The sequence below is a fragment of the Paramormyrops kingsleyae genome, chromosome 11 (assembly GCF_048594095.1).
Source record: "Paramormyrops kingsleyae isolate MSU_618 chromosome 11, PKINGS_0.4, whole genome shotgun sequence".
In the NCBI taxonomy this organism is placed as follows: Eukaryota; Metazoa; Chordata; class Actinopteri; order Osteoglossiformes; family Mormyridae; genus Paramormyrops; species Paramormyrops kingsleyae.
Window position 1 is genome coordinate 1,943,807 of NC_132807.1, and position 26,862 is coordinate 1,970,668.

Below are 26,862 nucleotides of genomic sequence, written 5' to 3' on the forward strand. Positions count from 1 at the left end.
CTTATCCTTCTGGGTCACTACAAAATAATATATTTACAAAGTATATAAATTACTCTTTACTCTAAAAGAGAAGAAAGGTGACAATTTCTCTAGTAAACGAAATCATAAAATCATATGGCATCTCCCAAATCAATTGCGCTGCGTCTGCACTCCTGGGGTATCAGGCAGTAAGTGCACAAGCAATCCCTAGGTGTGTTCACACAGGGTTAGAAAATGTATGCCTTTTTCTGACAAGAAAGGATATTTTTATAAGCATCCTAATAACAGGAATCCATAGTTTAGCTCAATTTAATAGCATAAGAACATAAGCATATTTCATACTTTCCAACAGTCTGTTGTGTCAGCCTAAGTCCTCAAAATGAGTGTTAGCCAAATGAAGCTAGGGTCAGGGATAGAGAAGTTATGGCTTTTTCATATTTTCCAACAGCCTGTTGTGTTACCCTAAGTCCTTCCATTGTCCATAATTGTCAGCAATTTTGCCAGTATTCTGTACCTGGCCACCTCTTCCAGAGTGACAAGCTTGGAGCCAACAACAGACTCGGCCTTCCTAATGAGTTTGTTCAGTCTCCTGGCTTCCTTTGCTTTGATGCCTGCTCCCCAGCACACCACAGCAGAGAATATGGTGCTCGTGACTAATAAAACATCTTGAGCATCCTTCTGCATTCATTGAAAGACCTGAGCTTCCTCAGGAAATAAAGCTGGTTTTGGCCCTTCTTGTAGACAGCCTCTGTGTTGGTGGACCACTCCAGTTTATTGTCCAGTTGAACGCCCAGGTACCTGTATGATGTCACAATTTCCGCATCTATCCCACCGACTGGGGAGGGCGGGGACTAATTCTGGCTGAAAACTGCCCACACCACCTCACAAAGTGGTCAACCAGGTCCCTGTATTCGTCCAATTATGGCTGTGTCATCTGGAAATTTCTGCTGATGACATGACTCAGTGCAGTACGTACAGTCTGCAGTATAGGTGGTGAAAAGGAAGAGAGAGCACAGTTCCCTGGGGGGTCTTGAGATGAACACACAAGTGGTCTGAGATACAACAGGACCAGTTTCTCCATGATCTTCATTACAGAATGCGAATCGGCGCCTGACTGTCTAGCTGACTGCCACGGATTCTTGCTGCTCCTGTCTTTGTTAACTCTATGCATTAAAACGTGTGCTTCAGCATGTTACAGAATTACTTGTAATGAGCTTCTGAGCATTAATAAAGAGTAAGTTCCACCTAAATTATCTCCCATGTTTAACAGGATAAATGCGCATGTCTCCACTGAACGAGAGCATGGACAACGTCCAAAAACTCCTCCATCAGGCACAGAGGCAGACGAGCACAACACGGGACCACAGTGTGGGCAAATGAACACCAGATTCAATTATCAGATAAGACAAATTGTCCAAATGGTGAAATTTATAATAACGAGCATCATGTCTGAAGACAGCAGGAAGGGAAATTATATGTGTATTTGTGATTGAGAAACAGTCAAAAGATTTTATTCATAAGATGCACATTTTTCCTGCTTTAAATGATTATTCTTTTGGTTTCTTTATATCCCAATATAAAGACCTGGGAAATTACTGCTTAACTAATTATAATTACATATTCATGAGGTCCTTCCTTTGTGTTAGACGTCTGAATGGGCATCCCAGGGTCTTATTTACACTAATAGTTTCTCACCAGGTGTTTTGCTTAATTATGATGCTAAAGAGCACAGGAGGGAGGAGAAATATTTTTTATATCTTCCTGGTCAGTGAATATGTCTTTGAATTGCTTTCATCTTGTTGTTTCCCATGGATGGGCACTTGGGTGTCTGGATTCATATGTAGGTCCTCATAATTGGCGGGAAAGTATGTTCTTAACATAAATTGCTATCCTGCCACTAATCATATTTATTTGCTGCTAATAATTCAAAATGCAATTTTCATAAGAGAAAATTATATTGATTTCCCTACACAGTGATGAATTTTCCTGGGATAACCATATGTGTAACCCACTCCAGATCATAATGGAAGGCTTAACTGCATCAGCCGAAATGAATCCAGTCATTTAATGGAGGAGGATCAGGAAAGGGGAGCTGTTGAGCACCTCTAGAACTTCAATTCAATTAGGGGATACTGACTCAGCACATGTGCCAGTGTTTATGCCAAAGGACTCATTAAATCCTGCCCCACCATTATCCTGTTTCAAGTTTGAATTCATATTCAGATTCCATTAACTATTGTTTTCTGGATAGTGTATTCAATACATAGAACTATACTGTATATGTGAAACAGGTGCTTCAGCATACAGCATTAAATATGGGGGCATATTTACTGACCCTGCTGTTGATAGCAGTACCTTTACTCCGCAAAGGGAGGAATATTGGGCTTTTACTCATCACATTGACTTTGGCACAAGAAATTGACTATGTATGTAAAAATGAATATTAAACTGTCCTCAAATCTAACAAATTAAGAACCATCTCTTTGCATTGCATGTACCACTAACTAGCCTGCCTCTCTCTAAATACAATATATTTTTTAAATGAATGGAAAAGCACCTGATTTGCTAAGATACACTTCTCACAAAGGGTTATATTTGCCAGTTGCAATAAAGTATGTCCACACAAGAATGTAATAAGACAGTATGACAATTTTTCTTTATTTAAGTTAGCTGTTGTCTATAAAGCTAATTAATAATTTGAGAAAGAATAATTCTTTTCAAAATGTGGAACCAGAGTAATGAACAAACAAATGCACACTTTCATGGAAATCTAATAGAACACTGATCATTAAAGGTCAGTAATGTGGGAAATGCATTTGTACATTTCAGTATGTCTAAAGCAAATAAAATAAATGAAAATTAGACAGAGTACACCATACTGCTGTTTTACAGGAGCAGGCCCCCAATACACTTCATTCTATACTTAAGTCTATAATGCTACACACTTGGGTAACACTATTGTCCAACAGTCCAGAAATGGACATTTCAGGTCCAAAAAGTAAAAATCCAGACTAAGATTTTGTTTCAACCGACCAGTTGAGTATAAAGAGTCACAGTCATAGGGTTGGTTGAAACAAAATCTCGGTCTGGATTTCTACATTCTGGACCTGAAATGTCCTCATCTTGTTAGCAGTAATACAAACACCATACAAAAGGGAAGGGAATTGGGAACCCAATGTGTGCAATGAACTATGTCCTCTCCTTCTCCTTATCAATATATCCAAGGTCAGAAGATCTCTTAAACTCTATAAACACACCAACAATGTCAACACATTACACTGAAGAAGAGATCACAAAGCATCTCTACTGCAAAGCCGTATCTGCAAGGCTTTTGACTGTGACCCCAGGTTGCTTGTACATGTGACTTCATGTTGATTCTAGACTTGACCTATGTGACTTCACAACGATTCCACATTCTAACTACGCTCTAAGTTTAAAACCTTCACCTCCTCCAAAATAGTCATTTTTGTATGTCAGATGTCATCTCCCAGTAAAAGAGGCTGAAGAAAAAGACCTGCGGTGCCTAGAATGCACACCAGAATAAAAACCCATAAGAAGATCCTATCAATCACCATGGCAACATACTTCCAGTCATCTTGAACCTAAAACACAAGAAATGAGTAGATGAGCATACGGATCTCTTTGGAACATACAGTGTCAGAAAAATCACCCTTCTGGATCTTTGAGGGTACTATTATTTGTCATTTGGTCTGTAAACCAAAGGGTCTGTCAATTGTGCCCTAGCTGTAGGTAAATGTGCCTTTTAGTATAATGTAAGGTACAAAATGGACTCTGACGGACATTTTTTTAACTAGTGGGGGTTCATTAATGTTTTTATACCTTGGGGAACAAAACTGAATCCTTTTTTTTGACAGTGTCCAAGTTTTATAAAATTTCAAAGAAAAGGATGAATCACACTGCATGAATCTGACTACACAGGAACAGTTACATATTAGTGTTGAATGTTTTATGCATACTGCAAATGCACGCTATATATTACACAACACATAATTACTTTTATCACAAGGTAGTGATCTACATGTGACACTCACCTCCTTGGCTTCATTTTGTATCCTCATGTTCTCAGCTATATACTTGACACTTTCAATAGCTTCCCTCACTTCTACCGAGAGAGTGGGCAGGGACACATTTCCACCATCCAGAGACTCTGAACTGGTACAGGAGCTCCCACTACCACCTGCAGTAGAGATGGTCCGCAGCCCCATGACTCCTCCACTCCCACCGGTGGGCAGCTTGGTAGTCCTCTGCCGCCAGCAGCAGTTGCAGCGTCCCTCCCGACAGAGGAAGCCCGTCCCGACCTTTGCGGAGTTGCTGTTCAGGTTGTTGAGGTTAGAGAGCTCGGTGCTGACGAGGAGACGCTGATGTTGGTGCAGACTGGAGTTGACATTGTGCAGCTTGGGACGTGGCAGGGAACCAGCTATGGGTGACCCATAGGGCAATGGAGAAAGTGGCTGTGCACAAGAAGCTAGTCTCTCAGGGTCTCTCTCGGGACGGGTCATGAACATCACCCTGGGTAACAAACCCAGAAAAATGTGACGCACCCAGTGGGGCATGGTGTGTGTCTTAGGCGTACGGTAGTGCACATTCAGTACAAACACGGTGATGACAATGGAGAGGGTCACAAAGATCATAGTGAAGAGGAGGTACTCGCCAATGAGCGGGATAACTAACGAGGTAGAGGGGATGGTCTCAGTGATGACCAGCAGGAACACGGTGAGGGACAGCAGCACAGAGATACAGAGTGTGACCTTCTCCCCACAGTCTGAGGGCAGGTAGAACACCAGCACAGTCAGGAAGGAGATTAGCAGGCAAGGAATGATCATGTTTATTGTATAAAAGAGTGGAAGTCGACGAATATAGAGGGAGTAGGTGATGTCTGGATAGATCTCTTCACAGCAGTTGTATTTGATGTCATGTTTATAACCTGGAGCATCAATGATCATCCACTCACCACTCTCCCAGAAGTCCTTTAGATTGATGGTCGATCCGATTAGGACCAAGTCAATCTTAGCTTTGTCATAAGTCCAGGAGCCGAACTTCATGGTGCAGTTCTGATAGTCGAAGGGGAAGTAGGTAACGTCAATCTTGCAAGAGCTCTTGAAGATGGCAGGAGGAATCCAGGTCACTTCTCCATTGTAGCGCAGCAAGGCCTTAGTTTTGTCATCCACCTGAAAGTCCCCCACTGCACTGTGGATGCAACATTTAATGATGGATCTGAACTGCGGATCCATATTGTGAATTCAGGAGCATTCATTTCCAAAACAGTCCTAACTGTATGGCCCACTAATATAAACTATAATTATGAGAAATAGGCTCTTTAAGCCAAAACTGAACATTTACTGTATAATGGCTTTTGTCTACAAAAACGGGGGCTAATCCAGCCCCTTCACAGCAGTTATATATCCATATTGCAGCCATTGTCCTCTGCGACTGAAATTGTAATTTGTATTATTACTGTCTTTAGCATGCTATGAATAAGTGCCATTTTTTACTGATCACATTTTTACAGAAATAAAACAAAACATCTCTGACAGAACAAATTCATTTAAGTATTAGTTTCAGCATTTACCTAAAAAATCAAATTAATAATAAAAACCTGTCATAGTACTTTCAATAGAATCATGGTGGGAGACCTAGTAACACAATTATAAATAGAATTTCACAATTAGATTCAAACAGCCCCTGCAACCCTGACCAAGATAAGAGATCAGAAGATGGATGGATAGATGGATGGATGCATTCCAGTGAGCAAATTTTATTATACATACTTATTGTAGAGAACAATGTCTGGTTTCCAAATTTTGTTGGAAGGCACCCTGATAAATTCCACGCCTCCAAAGTTTTTGGGATCCCACTTCAATTTGTAGTCATTCCAGACCTGTTGATCGAAAAATCCAAATTTCAGTAAAACCATGCTTTCACTTTCTTAGATAAGATATCTGTTTTTATGTTATGTTCTCAACAAGTCAGCACAATGTAAGGCAGTGAAAAGGATTACTTTATTTTTGTCTCTAGAGAATGGAACCTATAGGTCAGGGTTGTACCATTTGCAAATACCCTGAAACAGAAAGCTTACCCCCAACATTTTACAACAACAAAGTGATCGCAGATTCAGATAAATATGGAAAAAGGAATGAGGGGTGAAACAAATAAATCATTCCATTGCAACATTTCAAGAGTGACTGACGTCAGACATGTCAGACTGTATTATAGCAGTCAGAGGATGAGACTCATATTTCATCAGATATATTTCAGACAAGACAGAGAAGAAACAAATTATTCTGCAATACCACCAGTGCCTCTGCATGTGATCATAGTTAGAATGGAATCTGAACCTCGGTCACTTCTGTTACTCCCTTCTCTGTAAATCATTCTCTGTTTTTAACAAGGGAAATGAGACGTTTTTATTTGCCAATTACACTGTCCTTCCGGTATGGGGTTTACAGCTTTACCCTCTCAATGACTTTCCAAGACCACTGCTGCACGTGACTCCAGCCTTTGCTACAACTCAGAGCAGTCTAACACTGCTTCCAACTTACCACACCTTTTTGCATATTTTGTTGTTTATTTTTAGGCAAGTGAAACTATTTCAAGAATCCAAATTAACAGGACAACTTTAAACAGTCAGTCCAAACCATGCACCAATGTTTAGTTCTGATCTATAGATTACTCCATAAACAAAGGTTTACTACCTTGTTTATTGGTGTGTCTGACTCTTTTGGAGTATTTATTGAGAGCTAACAGTTAGCGTCTGCTGGAGGGGGTATTGGTTAAAGTTCATCAGCACGCAATGTGAAAATGATCAGGCAAAACTTCAGTTCTCAGTGTGCTTCTGGTGCTGGTCAGTAAATAACTCAGAAACTCAAAGGTACTCAAAGGCTGAAAATTCCCATGCCAGGTACAAGGAGACTTTCCACTTCACAGTGGTGTCATGGTGACAGGATGCGTTGTGTTAACTGGAAGGTTCAATATGAGATAATGGCTGAATATAGCCTTTGAAAACACCCGACAGCTTTTATTACCACGGTATAAATATATAGTGAGAGAGACTGATTCCTATTTATGGTGCTATTTCCTATTCATTTTTAATTAAGTCTGTTTATGCCACCTACTTCATAAATGACAGTACATCAAAAATAAATGCTTATTGATCACTCCTGTGGACAGGCTCTGTAAACTGACAGCAGCCACTTCTAAGCATACATTAGTTGGACACGGTAAGCCAAGCTGACAGAAATTTGAATTCTTGAATGTAAACACCTTGAATTCAAAACATACCTTCTCCGTGGCTCAACCACACTTAGCAACTCCAGGATTGTTTCTGAAAGCTTTGGGCTCTTGAAATATCAAACATTATTGAAAATCTTTGGATGTACTTTGCAAATAGCAATTGATTAACATAATTTTATAGGTGATCAAATTAATAAACATTACAATGTTTCGAAAGAAGGAAAACTCACATGTCGCAGCCACAAGTTGGTTTCCATGATCTGATTTACTTCATCCTGTCAAACAGAAATTGCTCAGACATTGATGGAGAGAGAGGAAGAACATTTATCCTGTACATTGTCAATTATCCAGGATGGTTAATGATATTAGTAGAAGCAATTACTCTTTAATGAATGAAAACACAGCAATCTGAGCCTAATTCTTCAGATTAATAGATGGAACGGGGGCACCTGGGGTAGGAAGGGTAGGAAGTGAGGAGACTGGAGAAAGCTAGAGAGCCAAAGGGTATATCACAGCTCCACATAGCACCTGAGCCCCCCAGCCCTGTGGCACACGGCAGCTGCCATCGTCATCTGAGCATTAGGGACATGCCATGCGGTGCCCATGTATCATGACTCATGAGGCTTCAGTACTGAAGACAGAATCCCTCGATTGGCTACCTGGCATTCATTGGTGAATCTGGGGTTCTACTGACATGACATCAGAGACATCTTAAGAATGAACAGTGGCGTAGACACAGATATGACAGACCTTAGGTTGTACGGATGGATTTCAAATATTGGTCAATGAACTAACAAATTTCATGTCCCTTAACATAGGACAATTCCAACACTTAGTTCAAACCCCCTAGACTTCTAAGTTCCATTGTATCTAGAACCAAGCCTCAGTAGAGGTATTGATATTTTAAATGAAAAGATTCAAATGGAAAGGCCCTTTTAATTTATGCAAGGAGAAGCATCGCAGTCAAAGCGAGGCGTGGAAATGTAATAGAGTGTAAATAACTACCATCAATCAAATGAACCACTTGTCTGGTATTTCAGCAGACAGTGAGGACAAATTATAAATATTGTCAAGATTTGTGTCACTGTTAGGAAACGCGTTTGTTTGGCCTGTAGCCCAGCCGTTAGCGATAAACCGTCTGCTTAGGATATTTAATGGAATCTATTGAGATGTGTGGAGGAAGCAAAAACTTCCTTATTTATACACAAACATTGGCATTTGACGGACACTTTGTGGCAGGTTTTAATCCTCAGAGTAAAAATCCTTAAAATTCAAATGAGAAGGATTTTTTTTTTTGGCATTTCTGATAATGGTCCCCGAGATAGAGTGGATTGCAAACCATTCTGATGCACAAGGGTTTTTAGTAGAAATATCACAAAACTCAGTTCTAATCTCCAGAGAATGAGCCATGTAAAATCTCCAACACATTAGGATCAAAGCCAAGCCAATTTAATGAGGGACCCCTGCCATATTTGGTGCATGGTCCTGATATTCACTGTGCATATATAAATAACAACAGAAGCTTTGCACCAAACAATCTGCCTTTGTGAGAAAGGCCCTCAGCTCTTACAACTTGCCGTATTCCATTTCCTTCAGCTGTAAGAAGGCATGACAGGCTAAGATGTGGCAGGTGCTCAATTGAAGTGTCAGTGATTGAATGATAGGGCAGCCCCCCACAGAAAAGTCTGGTGCAAAGCATTACAATAAATAAGATTTCCCATCTTCTTCTGCCTGATTCCATGCAGTCACCCTGATAAGTACACCTAAATCTGAGGGCAGTCCAATTGACAAGGTTCTTTGGTTTGAAGGGTTACAGCTCAAAGGATTGCATATGCACTCCGGCCACTACACGGCCACATCTTTATTTATTTACCAAAATGAAAAATCACATACGCAAATTTTTGGGCTGCACTTTATTGCCCCTAAAATCAATGCACATCAGGTTAAGTAAGAGTACTGATGTTGTGTGAAGCTCTCTGCTTGATGATTAGCCCTGAGTTGGTGTTGAGGCCCTGAATCTAGGAATTTACAGCACAGGGGTCAATTATGTTGGGGGAGCAGAAGTCTTCGGAAAAAAAAAATAGCAGAGACAGAGGTCACCCCGATCCACTCACCACTTTGACAAGCTGCGACATAGACACCTCGAAATGTACAATGACCGGGTCGGAAACATTCTCTACAGGGCGGATGTACTGATTATAATTGGAGAAGATGACCGAAAACAGCCTGTGTTCAGCCTCAGAACAGGAACCACCTGAAAAAGAAAGAAGTATGTTAACTCAAGGTTATTTTCTGCACATTCATCTGAATATTCTTTTTGGTCCTTATGCTTAAATGATTGTTTATGCCTTAATTAAACACGTATGTGGGAAGTAATGTTAAATAGCCTATGTGTTATGGATAGTTACGTATTTGCACTTAATCCTCTCACTTTCTCATCAATGTGTAAAAACTTTCCTTATTTCTCTGCACAAAAGCATCATGAAATATCAAAGTAAAATTATAATATGACATTTTCTTAACTGAAGACAGGAGCGAAAAAGCCAATTCCAAACACATAACTGCCCCCCTTTTCAAGATTTACGCAAAACGAAAACATACATCTTTTATACGTATATTTTTTGTTATATTTTATGAATATCACTTCATAGAAATTCGTGGGAAAAAAAGAACAAAATTACATGTGCGGTTATAAAAATACCGCATAACTCCATCACATAATAATACACGTAGACGAAAATGATATTGATATGGGTAATGTGTTTTATACGAGTTAAGTGCTTTACCGGTTTCTCAACAGCTAGGGAAAATATTCAATCAAAATAGTAAAATAAGCTGTTTACCTGATAGAAGGAAAAGGAGAACGGAACAGATATGAGCAATCACCCAATGTTTTATCATTTTCGACTGAAAATACTCCAGTGGACGATAACTCTGCTCCTAAGGTCCTAGAGGAGAAGAGCAGACTGAATGAGAAAGTGCTGTGAGAGTGCATATAGGCTGCGGGGGGCGCGGAGCGCGGCGATCGGGAGGAGGGCAGGAATCAGACCGCCGATCACACGGGGGTACCGCCCGGAGATTGACGAAATACGCTCCGCGCTATGTTTTTGCATAACATGAAAATATCATCTTTCGTTTAAATAATAGTAATATTATTCTATAATAAAATAAATTACAGTAATGTAATGATGAATACATTACATGATTATATGTAGCCTATTTCCCAATAATTCAATATTAGTTTGAATTAACTTGTTTTAAAGCTTTTTTTTAGTACATATGGACTGTATTTAGATTATCTCTTACTATCTAGACACACTACATAAGTTACTAAGTTACGCGGTTGATTCATAACCTCAAGACAATTCACCACCTGCGGCTCACGTTAAAAACATGAACGCGATTGCGTGACTCATTAAACAAGGCCCTGATTTCTTTTATCTTAGTGGTGTTAAAACTTTAAGTTGTCGTTTACCTTTAATTTTGAAATTATTTTTAATTTGAACATTTCACCCGTTTCCTAAGCCCTCTTGGCATGTGTACGGTAATTACATTCAGAGACCGTTTAGGTCATGGTAAGTATATTTAACGGCCATCAAGGATATCTTTTAGGATAACGTTTTTTTCTTTTCAATTTTCAAGGTTATAATTTTATTTGCTTCCCAAATTGGGGCTAATTAACGGTTAAATCTAAAATCCTGGACTGTCAGACGGCAGATTAAACCATAGCATACAAGCTAATTATTATGTGAGATGATGAGTGCGAAATATTATTTATAGCCCAGTCCCGTCGAGGTGAAACAAACAGCTTAAATACGGCGTTTTCCAAAACAGTTCGAGTGAAATTTTATGAGCAGCCATCCACAGGTAAGTAAACTCTCGCAGTATGTGAGAATAACCGCAACCACCAAATCCAAATCTTAAATAAGCATACATTTGCTTTGATCAGTGAACAACCTTGACTGCAATAACAAAATACCCGGTAAACCGAACAAATCTGCATTGAGATAGTACGTCATAGTATTAACGGGTAAGTGCTGTAAAGGACATAATACAAGCAGGAAATAAAGGTCCTGGGGAGGGATAATAACGAAGAAAACCACAGCAAAATAATGTCATCATATTAATGAGAACTGAAAAAGTAATTAGTGAGTGTGACTTGGTCATCTGCAGGTGCGCCCACAGTTTATGACTAAACTGCTTTATAATGTATATCGTCAGACCCAAAAATACATTGGTACCTCGGTTCTCAAACTCACTAGAATTCGAATTTCTTGAAATTCGAACAAACCAGTTTGACCTAGAACTCGATCTGAATATCAGAAGTCGAACCGTGAACGCTGACCTAATATAAATTGTGCGCGCCAGTCATACTACAATGCAATTCTTACTTGAATGCCTTCTTCACAGAATGGACGATTGACCAAATAAAGCAGCGGAACATTACAGTAACTAACAATAAATAAACCACTAACTTACGTGTACTATTAGAGCATTATGTCATTTATTTAATCTTTATTTTACCAGGTAAATTAACTGAAAACCAGTTCTCACAGCATTACGTGATATTCGGGAGAAATAATTTTTGGGGGCCGGGAACCAATTAATTGGTTTTCCTTTATTTCTTATGGGAAAAATTCGATCAGAACTCAAACTTTTTAGGATTCGATCCGGAGTCCGGAACGGACTAAATTCGAGAACCGAGGTACCACCATATAAGAAACGGCATCCTACACATTGTTACATCGATTGAAATGATGGAGGAAACCCCTTGGTTATTAATGCCTTTCTGACGTGTTGTTGTAATAATGCATTTGTCAGTCTCAATGACAATTTTATTTGTAAAGCACTTTTACAACAACACGTTGACGAAAGTGCTGCGCAGCATATAAACCAATAAACACATGAATTTAAAGTCTTAAATTAAATAGGTGTGTTTTTAGTCTAGACTTGAAAATTGAGAGTGAGCCTTGTCCTGTTGGTTTCATCTGCTGGGGATCTCCAGCGTGCCCTGGGGTGGTTCGCAGCCGAGTGCGAAGTGGTGGGGATGAGGATTAACACCTCCAAGTCCGAGACCATGGTTCTCAGCCAGAAACGGGTGGATTGCCCTCTTCAGGTCAGGGAAGATGTACTGCCTCAAGTTGAGTTCAAGTATCTCGGGGTCTTGTTCAGGAGTGAGGGTAGGTGAGATCGGGAGCTGGATGGACGAATCGGAGCGGTGTCTACAGTTTTGCAGGCGCTTAACCGGTTCGTCATAGCTAAGAAAGAACTGAGCCGAAAAGCAAAGATCTCGATCTATTGGTCCATCTTCGTCCCTACAAATCTGTATAATAAGTCATTAGTGAATGCCAGAGAGCCACATGAGTGAACATGAGAAATTAAAAGAAAATGTGTAATGAAAATAAAATGTAAATGACAAGTGGTTATTTTAGATTTCTTGTACACTTGTAAGGGATGTCTGGGCTCTCCCTTATGTAAGGGATACTGGAGCTTGGTTGGGGTGGTGGGATGGTGGGTGCCGGAAAATTTCCCTTATTTTCAAATCCAAAACTTGACAGGTATGCTACCCGGAGAGGTTTTCCGTGCATGTCCTACAGGGAGGAGGCCCCGGGGCAGACCCAGGACTCGCTGGAGGGATTATATCTCTCAGATGGCCTGGGAACGCCTCGGTGTCCTCCCCGAGGAGCTGGTAGAGGTAGCTGGGGAGAGGGAGGTCTGGTTATCTCTCCTGAAGCTGCTACCCCCGCGACCCGAACCCCGGACAAGCGGCAGATAATGGATGGATGGATGGATGGATGGATAATGTGATGTATCATATACGAAAGGTGAATGTACATTTCACCAGTTACCTGTTGCACATGTGGTATTCCGCCATAGCTTCTGTTCTGGTTTGGAATCTACGACTTGTTTGGTAGTTTTATGATTCGTTTTGGTTCCCTGATTTGGATTTTTTCTGTCTCTTTCTTCTCAAGTTATCGGGCTAAGCAAGAAATCCTGCTTCCTGGTACAGCCCCCTGGTCCCCACATGTAATAATTACAGTCAGGCACATATTAATTTCCTCCCTTGTTGCTATTGCGCCCCCATCAGTGAAAGGATTATACTCTAGGGTACATTTTTTCCTTTTCATTGTTTTCCTTCTTACCAATGTCAAGTTGTGAAAATGAGTCACCTTCCTTTTTATTGTAAAATAAGATTAGTTGCACAGCATTAAAAACAGTGATGGTGAAATTACTGGGTGTAATTTTTGCAGCCATGCAGAAAAATTTGGGGATGAATAATACGTGAGAGTCATAAGCAAGTATTATGATTTTAATAGATGGGTATAGATGGGTCTAGTTCAATATATTGGTGGTGCAGGATGTAGTACTGGAAGGGATACAAGGAGATTTTAAGAGTCCAGGTCAAATAAGGAGTACTCTCAAAGAACCTGTATCTGTCATTAACACAGAACACGTTTTTCTTCTGCGCTTTTTGTACCTTGTGCAAATTGCAAAACGTAGTAAAAATCCAGCAAGAGCTGAGCATAGACATAAACCAACTCCTTTGTCTTTGTTAAAAGCTGTGTTCCAAGCAGCTGATGGCAAAAGGGCAGTAGATTGATGCTACATTGGGAATTACACAGTATCCAAACAGGAAACTGACATAAACACCCGCATAAAAGCTGTAATTCATTTCATCATCACTACCATTACAGTTATGATCATTTGGTTGGTATAAAGACTAAATGGTATCAATAAGTGGAACAGACCTCAATCTCAATAATTTGTCATTTTATATTAAATTCAAAGGTAATGAAAAGATTATGTTTTTGAGGGTAGAATAATCATCTAAAATGTTGTACCGAATTTGGAACACATGGAACAACCATAAAATAAAATCAAATAATAAAACATAGAACAACAGTTAAGATGTCCCATGTGATTCTTGATAATGTCAAGATACTGAACTTTTTACTGTCAACTTTTGTTGAAGAGAAAAAAAATTCTGGCCATTTTTCTAGTCAGAAAATCATCACATTTTGAAAATGACTCAGATATGTTTATATCCGGTCAACCTTTGATCATGTTAAAATGATCTTGAGGAACATTACTTTTCTTTATCATTTACTGTCTTCCATCTATCCATTTTCCAAACAATTACTCTGCACATGACTGCAGGGGGGCCTGAATCCTACCCTCAGCAGTGAAGGGCACAGGGCAGAGGTATGACCTGGATATTTTATGTGTATGAATTCTGGGTTCCTTCTTTGAATTTGAATCCAGTGTGGTGAACAGTTGGTTTAGTTATGTTCAAAATAAACAGTACTGTAATAAACTACATTGTGTTGTACATTGTAATGTGGAAACAATCAAATATAATGGTATTCCTCCTGGACTGGAGCAAAATACTTATTTACGATTATTTGTCATTGTTGACACACCACAGCACAACAATGAAATGGGTCCTCTGCATTTAACCCATATGCGACTTTCATGACATAGCAGGGGGCAGCTAATTCAGCACCCAGGGAGCGTTGCTTGGGGGCGGTACGTTGCTCAGGGTACCTCAGTGGTGTTTTGCTGGTTGGGGATTTGAACCTGCAATCTTCCGATTACGAGTGTGCTTCCCTAACCATTAAGCCACCACTGCCACTTCATATGAAACATAAACAGCACAAAGATTATACAGAATTGTTAAAATTAATAATAATAATTTCTCAGTAAGGAGTAAATGAAAGTAAGTGAATTTTCAAAGTAATACAGTTGCTGCCTTTGGTGTTGTATGGAAATAAGTAATTAAATAATGTGTACCTTCCAACCCTTGATCTAGCGTGGGACACCATAGAGTACAAGGTAGCGGGGACACCATAGAGTACAAAGTAATGGGGACACCATAGAGTACAAGGTAGTGGGGACACCATAGAGCACAAGGTAGCGGAAACCCTGGCAGGGGTGCTAGTCCAAACTACCTTAAGTTTATCTTCCATGATCAATAGCCGGAATAATGACACAAAACAAATTGCATCTTAAAAAATATTTGGATTTATTTAAACAAAATCAAACTTGTTTTCATGATGTATTCTACTGTACTTTGTTTTTATAATTCTTTAATTATAGACAACTGTAGTAAACTCATAATTTCACTAAGAGCTGTTCAGGGTCACCAGGATTTTGATGTCGCCATATAAGATTTTAACAACTCTGAGCTATTAGTTAAGTTCTCCCCAAGCGAGCTCGATGGGCCGAATGGCCTCCTCTCATTTGTATAGTTCTTATGTTCTTATGTTCTTATAATTACAAATCTTGCTATGAAACCTTTGATAGAAAAAAAAGATTAAAATTAGTATATTGTGCAAGTATTCTAAGGTCCATTCTAAATCCATAGAAATAAATATTGCTCCAGATCTTGTTTAAATTAAGCTAAATTGATTCATTAGCACTTTTATACATTTGATGGGTTTGTGAGGATGAACATTTATTGGTGACACAATTTAATGAAACGCTTTCTGGCATGGTACACTTTTAGACACGGAGAGACGTTAAATAAGTTGGGATACAAAGTATATTAAAGCACAATTGTCGATTCCAGGGTTTTTCTAGTGTCAAATACTTGTCACAGAGACGTGTCCGTGACATATTAGACCTCACCTACAGTCATGTGAAAAAATTAGGACACCCCATTAAATGTTTAATTCTTTATTAAGAAATATCAACATATCACTATTAAATCTTCTTTCAAATCATATGTGTAGATAAAGGTGATGTAACTGTATCACCTATGCAAAAAAAAGAAACAAATTCACTTATTTAACAGAAGAAATTAACTATGATGCCAATTTCCACTTAGGAAAAAGTTAGGACACCCTCACTTCCATTATTATATAAAATGCCTAGAGTTAGATTCAGGTGCAGCACATCAGGTGAAAATGATTAGAACATTATTACAGAGCTTTTTGGTGGAGTCTGTCTTATTTATACCATAGATATTTAGTTTGGTTTGCTCTTGATTGTTGAAATGAGTGGGATCACCATGGTGAGATCCAAAGAGCTGTCTGAGGCCTTCAGAAAGAAGCATGTAGATGCATATGAGTCTGAGAAGGATATAAAAAGATCTCAAGACAGTTTGGAATCAGCCATTCCACTGTCTGGAGAATAATTTACAAGTGGAGAACATTTAAAACAACTGCCAGCATGGCCAGGGCAGGCTGTCCTAGCAAGTTCAGCCCAAAAGCAGATCCCAAGATGCTGAAATGTCTCCAAAAATCCTAAAATGTCATCACGGGTCACACAGGAAGCTCTTGCCACAGTTGATGTCAAGGTACATGCATCTACCATCAGAAAGAGACTGTGCAAGTTTGGTTTACATGGGAGCTGTGCAAGGAGGAAACCCTTGCTGTCAAAAAAATACCAGGGCAAGACTGAAGTTTGCCAGAGACGACCTAAACAAAGACCAGGACTTTTGGAACAATGTGCTTTGGACAGATGAATCTGAAATTGAATTATTTGGAAATAGTAACAGAGGACAGTTTGGTGTAAACCAAAGACATATTTTGACCAAAAGAACCTCATGCCAGCTGTGAAGCATGGGGGTGGAAATGTCATGGTTTGGGGCTGCTTTGCTGCAGCAGAACCTGGCCAGCTCATCGTCATAGAATCTACTATGAATTCTTCATCATATCAGAGGGTGCTTAAGGACAATTTGAGATCATCTGTCCAGAAGTTGAAGCTGAAGTTGGGGTGGATCATGCAAATGACAATGACTCAAAACATTACAGTAAATCTACCAAGGAATGGCTTACATGAAAGAGTTCTGGAATAGTCAAGTCAAAGCCCAGATCTGAATCCTATTGAGATGCTGTGGGGTGATTTGAAGAGGAAGTGTATGCAAGACCCCCTTCAAACATCACACAGCTTAAGGAATTCAGCACTGGAGAGTGGGGAAAACTTTCTGCCAGTCGATGTCAGAGATTGATAGATGGTTATAGGAAACGTCTCATTGAAGTTATTTCAGCCAAAGGGGGAAATAATAGCTATTAGGGCACAGGGTGTCCTAACTTTTTCCTCAGTAGGCATTGGCATCTTAATTTCTTTTGTGAAACAAGTGAATTTGTTTCTTGTTTTTTCATCGGTCATGCAATTAAATCACCTTTATCTACAAATATAATTTGAAACAAGATTTAATATTGATATGTTGATATTTCTTAATCAAGTACTAAATATTTAATGGGTGTTCTAATTTTTTCACATAACTCTATGTGAATTGCCCTTGGCATGAGAGTCAGTCACTACCTCCTTATTCCCAGTATTTACTCATTGACTGTATTTTGTAAAAAGAACCCATTATGGCAGAGAGCACAGGGTTACTTGTCTGTGTTTTTTTAGAATGACAGCTGGAGTGGCTGAAATCAATGAAAACCTCTTGACATTGGCTTCAGGTCTGTCTATTCAAAAGGCATCTCTTTTTGGTGTATCTGTGCCAAGCTGCTGGGTAGGGACAATCTGATGCTGGAAGAGAGGCTGCAGGAAGAGACCCAGGGTGCCCACAACACACACAATCACAAAGATCCACAGGAACATCCTATCTACCACCATGGCAACGTACTTCCAGTCCTCAATTACCTGGGGACAAGTGGGAAGGGAAACATTGAAATCAGATCTGTTGCACACAACACTCATAATGCAACGTGCTTCATCATTAATAGTTATTGCATGCAACCTGTATCTCTCACTCGCACAGCAGACACTTGTATACATGTAACACAGACATAGACCATGAGGTTCCCACATCCTGCTTATAATTTATGCTTAGGCTTTGACATTGATTAGTGATGTACTAAAATATATTAAAACTAAGTGACAGTAGTGTTTAGATTAACATGCCTGTGAATATTGACCCTTATTATTGACCATTATTCTCCTAGGTGCACTCAGCAGTATTTGAGGGCTGTTGTTACTGACACTGGTCACCTCTGCCAGTTATTGATCTCTTCAAAAGTAACAACCATTGACTATCTTACAGTCTGTCTGGATATTATTACAAGTTTCAGCTGCCATCGTTTCCACGGCCAGCTATCAGCTGTTCCACTGTCAGATTCCCACGTTCAAGTTTTTAGCTTTGGTTGTCAAAACCGCTCACATTCTCAGGACTCACAAAGCCTACTTACGCTCTGGTCATCGTCGTCCCCCATCATGTGATCAGCTACAAATCTCACCCCATCCACAGCTTCCTGTACGTCAGCCTCCCAGTCTGAAGTTCCCCGTTTGTGAAGGTCATCCCTCGAGGAGAACCTTTCTGGAAAGCGGTCCATAAGCCATGGATCCCCTTTCTTCATGGCTGTGTTAAGTCCTAAGGGCAATGCTGTTCTACCAAAATAATGTTCTGCGGAAGATAACCCAGATTTAGCGGAAAAGCTGGCTCCTGGATGAGGGGCCAGGCAGGGCCGAGCTTGGAGCTGGCGCTGCTGCAGTAGCCGCTGACGAGCCGAATCGCTCTGTGGGCGCCGCATGAAGAGTAGAGCTGGAAGTTTGACCAGAAAAAGCAGCCTGACCCAAGCAGGCATGGTGTGTGTGCTTGGGGAGCGGTGGTGCACATTAAGCACACACACGCTGGTTATGATGGAGAAGGTCACCAGCACCATGGTGAACATCAGGTACTTGCCAATCAAGGGTACATCCAGTGAGGTTGGGGGCACTATCTTGGAGATGAGAAGTAAGAAGACAGTAAGGGCCAGGAGCACTGAGATGCAAAGGGTCATCTTCTCACCAGAATCAGAGGGCAGGTAGAAAACCAGAATAGCTAAAGAGGTGATCAGCACACAGGGGATGATGAGATTGATGGTATAGAAGAGAGGTTTCCTCTTAATGATGAAGTCATAGGTGACGTCCACATAGGTGGGATCCATGGGGTTGACTGTCCGCCTTCCCGGGAGGGCCAGGATGTCCCACTCGCCACTGGGTGTGAAATCGTCCATGCTGGCCATGTCGCTCTTCAGTACCAGGTCGATTTCTGTGTGGTCATATGTCCAGGAGCGGAACTTAAGTGTGCAGTTTTGCTGATCGAAAGGAAAGTGTTTTACCTCAATTTTACAGGCGCTCTTGTAGATAGCTGGAGGAAGCCAGAAGATGCTGCCGTTGAACTGGACGATTACATTTGTAAACACGGTCACTTCGTATGTTCCATCCGCACTACCAAGAAGACAAGAAAGTAGGAGAGCCTCACAGAAAAAGAGCTTATGTCAGAACAAAGAATATAGACTTGTTTATTATAAATAACTGCATATAAAAATGGTTACAATACTGTAATTAAAAGCTCTTAATGAAAACTAATCTGCATAAAGCATTACACTTACTTGTTGTACAGCACAATATCTGGGAGCCATATGTGTCGTGATGGAATACGAATCTTGTCAATTCCATCATATTTTGAAGGGTCCCATGACAATCTGTAATCAATCCAATTCTGCAGATGGACAGTTCAAATTTCCCTTTACAATGTCTTGGAAAAGTCATTTCCTAAGCAAATGGATTCAATTGAATGGCATGGAAACAGGCCTAAATCTAAATTTATTCAGAATGATTAGAAATACAGATACTGAGATGTTTGAATTCAGAAGGAATTAGCAGCGTGGGAAGCCAGGAGCATGTGATGATTAATGGTGTAATGAGTTCAATCTTTCACGCATACCTGAGTTAACCAGACATTGGTGGTCATGATCTGCTCTCTCTCATTCTGAGAAAAAGAGTAAGAGATCCAAGTTAGGCTCCCACACAAATGCACTTCATGCTTCTTAAAATTAGTACCATAATTGTTGAGGATGCTACACTAAAATAATCTATTGACAGGGCATCTATTGTTAAAAAACTTGAACTCACTACAGATGAGTAGTAACTCTTAGGCTTCAAAAAAAAAAGAACCAACCAGAGATATGAAAATATTTTACAGAACACAACACTCTCAATAACCAAGAGGGGGACAATAAGAAGTCATAAATATTGGCTTGGTGCCCTTTCTTGTGCTATGGGAGGGACAGAAAAGTCCCAGTAAATCAGAAAAGGGACTGTGATACCATTATTCTGGCAGGTTTATGGAGCTCTTTAATGTAAATGTGTCAAACTTTCGGTCTGCCTCTGGCAGACAATAAGATAACAGCCAGCCCTGTCATGAAGACACCAAACGCTTGGATGTGTGACGTTAATTAGACAAAGAAGGGATGCACAGCTTCTTGGCTGCCCTCAGCACTCACCACGCTGATGAGCTGGGCTAGGGAAACCTGTAGTTTGATAGTGACACGTTCAGTCCTGTTAATGGCAGGGCGGATCAGCTTGTTGTATCGGTCTTTACCCAGTAGCCAATTCATTAATCGTTCCTCAGAGTCTGCATTATGGCCATCTGAAACATGACAAATGTGGCTGCATTAAAAACCATCTTACACTGCATGGATTGTTGAAAGGAATGCTGCAGTTGTCCATCCATCCATCAATCCATCTGTCCAGCAGCTTATGCCTGACAAAGTCACCAATGTGAGTCAGTACAGGGCACACACACACCTAGTCACATAATACAGGCAATTCTGAGATGCCAGTTAACCTAATTGCACATCATTGGACTGCAGGAGGAAAGTAGAGTACCTGCAATATACAGTACCCGTACAACACAGGGAGAACAAGAAAGCACCGCGCCCTCACAGTGTTGGGGCCCCCATTCATGGAGACAGGCTGCCCAACATTACAGTTCTCCTCGATAATGATAATAAATATTAATTGTGTAACCATTCAGAATTGCTAGAAGTGATGCAAAAAGTGGGGTGGTCTGGTGGGGCAGTGGTTATCACTTTTGCCTTACATCACTGGGACTAGGGTTTGAGTCTCTTTGCTGACTATATGTGTGTGGAGCATGTTCTAGGCTATCTGGCTTCACCCAACCGTCCCATCACATGCTAAACTTCTCCAGTCACCCCCACCCCCCATTGTTTGAAAACCTGCTAAATTGTACATAGGCAAGAATGGGTTGGCTCCCTATCCTGGATTGTTCCCTGCCTTATGCCCATTGGCTCCAGACCCGTGCAACCCTGAATCAGACAAGCAGATGATGGATGGATTCAAAAAGTAACCCATCATTATTCTTTACAATACAAGCCAAGAATGAAATTCCTTGTCTTCTCAGAAAACGCACCCAAAATAAAATATGGCTTTACACACCTCATAATTCTCCTGTGGTTTTATTTTTATCTGAGGTTCCTGGGCATGTTTCATTACTCTGTTCAGAGCCTTGTTGCTGACTGGACAATTAGTATGTTCTCGCACTGACAAAGAGGCTCCAACCCCCCCGCCCCTCCCCCCCACTTAACACTGGTTGGGCACTGTTAAACAAACAGCCTATTACTCCATGCAGCACTCGTCTCATACTTAAATGCAGAATGCTGTCCTATGCAGTACTGTTCTCTGAGTTTGACTTCTAAATTCTGCATTTATGCCGAAATAACAAGTTATGCAAAAGCTGCACAGGAAACGAGCTTAGTGCATGTTCACATTTGCCACCATCCTCGCCATCCCACACCCTGAACGATGTGCCCAGAAAATGGCCAAACACTAAGTCATTAGATACACCACATGATGTCATGTACATTTCATCTGTCTCCTTGCTTGTTTAGAGATGAGTTTAAGTACAGCGTTTTTGTTTACTTGTCCATTCAATGTCTGCTTCGTCTAGATGCTACTTCCATTATAGGTCATTCCGTGGTGATTCTGCTTGGCTGAATGAACACAGTAAAGGCCACTTTAACAGATGGTGTGCAATGTATGCTCTGAAAGGCTGCAGTACGGCATTATAATATTCATCCAGGGGTAAGTAAAAGACTTTGTAGTAGCTGAAACAAATAAGGGCTCCCACTGGAACAGATACGAAAGGCAAATTAAATTGTATTAGTAATAACTCATTTTTTTTTTGTGTCTGTAGCCATTTTTTTGATATACTCCTTAGGGATCCATCCGTTTTCTAAGCACTGTTGTTGGTCAGGGTTGTTTGGAGGCTACCCCAGGCATTAAGAGCACAAGACTCCAGTACACCCTGAAAAGAATGCCAGTCCTTCACTGGGCATGTACATCATCATACTCTATGGGTGTTTTATAAACTCCAAGCAGCATAACATGTCATGCATGTCTTTAGACTATGGGAGAACATACAAGCTCCACATATACAGAGCAGAGATGGGGTTCAAACCCCAAACTCTACAGTCATGATGCAACAGTGTGACCCACTGAACGACTGTGGTACTTTTATGTCGTATAGCCTGATTTTATAACAAATAATTTTACCTATTGCTGGAATAGGCTCCAATATCAGCTTAACCCTACACTGGATAAGTAGCTACAAAACATGGATGGATCGATTAGCAATTCTCTGCATGGATTTGCTAATCAACGGCAAAAAAATGCTTTATTTGTATTTATGTATTTTTTTGCATACATGACTGTGGTATGCCCCAATTGCCATTAACTGCTGGGGTAGCATGTGGTGGGAGAAAGATTGTCGTATTTATGTTTGCCCACCGTGACAGAACACCTTCCCAGAATTTCAGACTCAGTCTCCATCAAATGTAGAGACTCCAGACTTAAGCAAATTAAAGGAGTATTCTCTCAGTATACGTTATGAATTTCTTTGAGTATTCCTGAAGCATTTAGCTATATAAAGTGAGCATGTACTCAAGCCAGCTGAACACATCAGATTATTTTAACCGTTTGATTGATATTTCATCCACATTTCCCCATTATGGAGAATGATCAGAAGATGCTAGATTTTGTAGTTTCACAGAAAACCTCAGCTGAAATTGTACTTAGATTTATCAAGCCAATACATGGAATTACGTTCAGATTCCGCCAATATTCATAACTAATAATTCTGTTTATTTATTTAGTTGTTTATTCATTTGTTTTTTTTTCACACGAAGCCTGTTAAGGAATTTGTAAGGACTGTCAGTGATATCGAAAGCATATCAGATATTATATAACTCGATATCGCAACATTCATCAATCGCTTATGCAACAAATACATACCAACCCTGGAAAGAGCTGTTTGGACTTTTCAATACAAACAAGATAACTCCGAAAAAGTACATTGCAAATACTTTCTGATCATTGAAGGTATTGTGCCATATGCAGTGTAAGCAAAAGAAACTCAGCGCAACGTCTGTTCGTGCTCATTCTGGCATGCAAGCTTTATTTCTCGTAAATGTGTATATATATATATATATATATATATATATATATATATATATATATATATATATATATATATAGTATTTTACCAAATTCTTAACATAGCGGCACCTATAAAATGTGTAGATACGAGAGACTGTGGGCTTTTGTGCATTACTATTTTCTGTCAAAAATACTTCATCCGATTAAATAGCGAGAAAAAAAACCAATATAATAATAATAATACTAATAGCACGCGTCCCAGTTTCCTTTTGTCAGGCTACCTACTTCGCCGTCACCTATGCATGCTGCCTAACGAAGTCGCCCCTATTTGCGATCATAAAACATGATCCACGGATGAATAGCGATGAGGTGTACTTACTTTGAATGAAAGTGAATAAGCAAACGCAGACGACCAGGATCCGCCTCATGATATGTGCCAAGTGGAACTGTAATGTCCTCTGTGTGCAGCCCCATTCGATCAGGTAAGGACTTGCAACTCACAGCGCATTGCGAGTTCAAAGACTTCAAACCCGGATCCAAATACAGAATTGCACCAGAAACTAAATGTTCTAGGTTGAATTTTCTGGATACAATTAACACATATGAGGATTACAAACGTTATTTTTTTCGTGTAAACCGGCGCGTGTCCGTAGCGTGGGGTGAGAGAGATGTCCCATAGATAGACTGCAGTGACACCCCACGACCCACGCCCCCTCCCCCAGCAGACGCACTCGCTATTATTCCTTCACGTTTATGTGTATGCGATTTGAAATACAGTGGTACCTTAGAACTCGAACTTAATCCGTTCAGAACTCCGGGTCGAATCCTAAAAAGTTCGAGTTCTGATCGAATTTTCCCCATAAGAAATAATGGAAAACCAATTAATTGGTTCCCGCCCCAAAAAATTACACCTTAATATGTTTTCTTTTAGCATTTAAACACAAAACGAACCGGATAAAACAAAAAGAGCATATACTGTACTAAGCACATATAAGCACATTTATCAAGACAGTAATTTGTTAAGTAAGAAAATAAATGTATCCAAACAATGTGTAAAGTTAAAAATATATATATATATATATGTGTCCTTAGCGTGACGGCAGGGTGTGTTTGCCTTAATGATCCATGCCAAAAAACAATGTACCCACTGTACCCATGGTTCGAATTACGGGGCGCAAAGGGGAGCTCGACTCCCCAGATCTAAAAAATTGTCCATTGTTTTATGCTATAGGTTATGTTTTATTTTCCTGAGATTCACACCGTAAAATAGGACTCTCCCATAAGCCACTGTGTAATTCGAACCCTGACTGTACCCTCTCTGGAACAGGGTTAAGAGTCAGATCTTAGAAAGATGTTTTCCAGCAAGGACCATGTGACTGGGCTGTCCTGGTACCCCAGACAGGGTCTGCCAGTTTTGTGGAGGCATTTTGTGGGCTCACCACAAGCATGGTAAAAGGTGGGGGTTAAATTCGATGCCATTTAGGCAGTTAGTGCTGTAGATAGAAAGGTTTAAACTAGATACTATGGGAATTACCTTCAAGCACAGTATGTATCTACCTGAAATGCCTTATTGGAATTCCAGCCCTTACTTCTGTGACATGTTGAGGTCACCTTGCCGCACAATCCTTAGTTGAAATAAACTTCAGAATAAAAGTCAAACGCTAAACGGTTCAGACCTATCAGAGACTGCGAGATATCAACAGGAAATGAACGATATCTTACCTGATAAGACCATAGAGCTGCTTCCTGGATTCATTCCACAACTCAAAATGTTCCACTTCAATCTCAAATGATTTATATATTTTGTTCCTTTTCGGTGGTCCTAATGCTCTTTATTATGACTCTGAGGTACTGTAGCTAACTACCTATTTAAGTAAAAAAGTAATATCAGCCTTAGAGGTGCATGATATACTGGTTAATATATCAGTATCGGCTGATATTAAAAATCAAGATATTGGCATTCGTCCAATGTGTCAGTCTTGGCCAGTATTTAAAATGCATCAATATATGAAATTAGCAACATTAGAACTAATGAGAAAACTACTAAAAATAATGGAGATGATTGCACTGGACGAACAGCTAGTTTTCATAGTGGAGAACAAGGAATTTTGTCGGCTCATTCACCACTTAGAAGAGGTCTCAAAGTACTGACCCGCGACATGTTTATAATTTAGTATTAAATCTGACCCACAGATCAAGGTTTCATTCTCTAGAGAGTAAAAAAACATGATGTAACGTTATTCTAAACTGTTTAGCAAGCTAGGCAAGTTATACCACAGGCAATTCCCCCCCCCCATCCAATCCAGTAGCCCTTCCTTTATGTATTTAATTTTTTGTGTGTGTTCTATATGCATTGTGAATAATTAAGTTCCCATGGCAATATCTATGATTTTTTTCAGTACAGTTGATTAATCAAATTTTATTGTGATAGACATGACAGATTTACGATGCATAAAATCATTCCTTCAATAATCGCAATTAAATCAAATCAAATCAGCAATCAAAGCATGCTATTCAGTCCCTGCATGAAAGCAGGAAGAGGTGTGTCCACGTTCTTGGCACAGAATCATAAGTGTTTAGAGTGTATGTTTCCACTTCTGTTTGTGATTTTCATGGACTGGATCTCGGGGCACAGCCATGGCAGTAACACTACAAAGGACTGGAAGTGACATATATTTAGTTAAAACTTTGATTACATTCCCTACAAAAATATACTCTTAGCAGAATTGAAGGTAAAGTAATTTGTAAAGGTAAAGGCAGAGTTTTCAATGTATATAATCTAAAGTCATTTCATTTTAAAATATCAATCATAAGAAAATTGTTTTAAATAACATGTATTTACAGTTGACAGCCAGATGTAAATGGCTTTATTGGCCATATATATTTCCCTGGCCTTTGATTTAGTTTCATTGGTGCTTTTGCACAAAATAAATCAGTTAAAATCACAGGGAAATCAATTAGTGATTTATTAGATAGCAATCTATTAAAGGAATAACTGTGATAGGTTGTTGTCAATGCTGGAGGGGCTAACTGGGAGAACCTGGAGAATTCCCAGTGGGCTGGCATTAGTCATAGGCTGGCGACGAGGGTCGGAAAATAATTTAATGTTGGCGCAGTAGCTGGGATACTCAACTGGCAGAAATGAAATTTAACCTGGATCACACAATCGATCTCCCCTCTGCTTAGCAAAATGTATCGCCAGGGACCACCACCCTCTCACACTCACACATTTTTTATTGTAATCCCCCCCCCCCCCCCAGCAAATTTTATCATCAGTCAGGGATGCCTCACCCCCCAAAGACTGGTCTGGGGTGACACTTCCAGACTGATTCACAGTCCCTTTCCAGGTCTATGGCTGTTCTACTTGTGAAACTCACCCGTCTGTCCACCGACCACCGACAGATACTCAGAAATGTGGCGGCTCATTTCAAAAGTACATAGCCGTTTAATTAGTAT

General features: G+C 40.0%; 2 protein-coding genes across 6 annotated transcripts; both read right to left on the minus strand.

The window, feature by feature from the left end:
* Positions 1-2,660: 2,660 nt before the first annotated feature.
* Positions 2,661-23,839, minus strand: LOC111848104 (neuronal acetylcholine receptor subunit alpha-3-like). 5 transcript variants are annotated; one of them, XM_023819860.2, is made up of 7 exons: positions 23,786-23,839; positions 10,074-10,178; positions 9,345-9,484; positions 7,461-7,505; positions 5,769-5,878; positions 4,032-5,187; positions 2,661-3,581 (listed from the first exon to the last, which is right to left on the minus strand). In XM_023819860.2, the coding sequence occupies exons 2-7, from the start codon at positions 10,129-10,131 to the stop codon at positions 3,453-3,455; spliced, it is 1,638 nt and encodes a 545-aa protein (XP_023675628.1). In that variant the 5' UTR covers positions 10,132-10,178; positions 23,786-23,839; the 3' UTR covers positions 2,661-3,452. The 5 variants fall into 5 exon arrangements, with proteins under 5 accessions (XP_023675628.1, XP_023675625.1, XP_023675626.1 ...); XM_023819857.2 differs by lacking the exon at positions 23,786-23,839 and adding an exon at positions 10,706-11,162; XM_023819858.2 differs by lacking the exon at positions 23,786-23,839 and adding an exon at positions 10,604-10,668.
* Positions 15,937-24,119, minus strand: LOC111848105 (neuronal acetylcholine receptor subunit beta-4-like). The gene is made up of 6 exons (XM_023819861.2): positions 23,786-24,119; positions 20,454-20,599; positions 19,895-19,939; positions 19,560-19,669; positions 18,375-19,395; positions 15,937-17,829 (listed from the first exon to the last, which is right to left on the minus strand). Exons 1-6 carry the CDS (start codon positions 23,832-23,834, stop codon positions 17,656-17,658), a joined length of 1,545 nt encoding a protein of 514 aa, XP_023675629.1. The 5' UTR covers positions 23,835-24,119; the 3' UTR covers positions 15,937-17,655.
* Positions 24,120-26,862: the final 2,743 nt, after the last annotated feature.

What these genes read in the sequence shown, in the direction of transcription:
- LOC111848105 (XM_023819861.2), bottom strand. Translation starts at nt 23,834, where the DNA reads ATGAGGCGGATCCTGGTCGTCTGCGTTTGCTTATTCACTTTCATTCAA. An exon ending in CCAATGTCTGGTTAACTCAG is followed by an intron (nt 19,670 to 19,894) that starts GTATGCGTGAAA and finishes GTCCATCTGCAG; the next exon opens with AATTGGATTGATTACAGATT. An exon ending in GGGACGACGATGACCAGAGC is followed by an intron (nt 17,830 to 18,374) that starts GTAAGTAGGCTT and finishes ACTTGTCCCCAG; the next exon opens with GTAATTGAGGACTGGAAGTA.
- LOC111848104 (XM_023819860.2), bottom strand. Translation starts at nt 10,131, where the DNA reads ATGATAAAACATTGGGTGATTGCTCATATCTGTTCCGTTCTCCTTTTC. An exon ending in CCAACTTGTGGCTGCGACAT is followed by an intron (nt 5,879 to 7,460) that starts GTGAGTTTTCCT and finishes TTCGATCAACAG; the next exon opens with GTCTGGAATGACTACAAATT. An exon ending in TACAAAATGAAGCCAAGGAG is followed by an intron (nt 3,582 to 4,031) that starts GTGAGTGTCACA and finishes CTTGTGTTTTAG; the next exon opens with GTTCAAGATGACTGGAAGTA.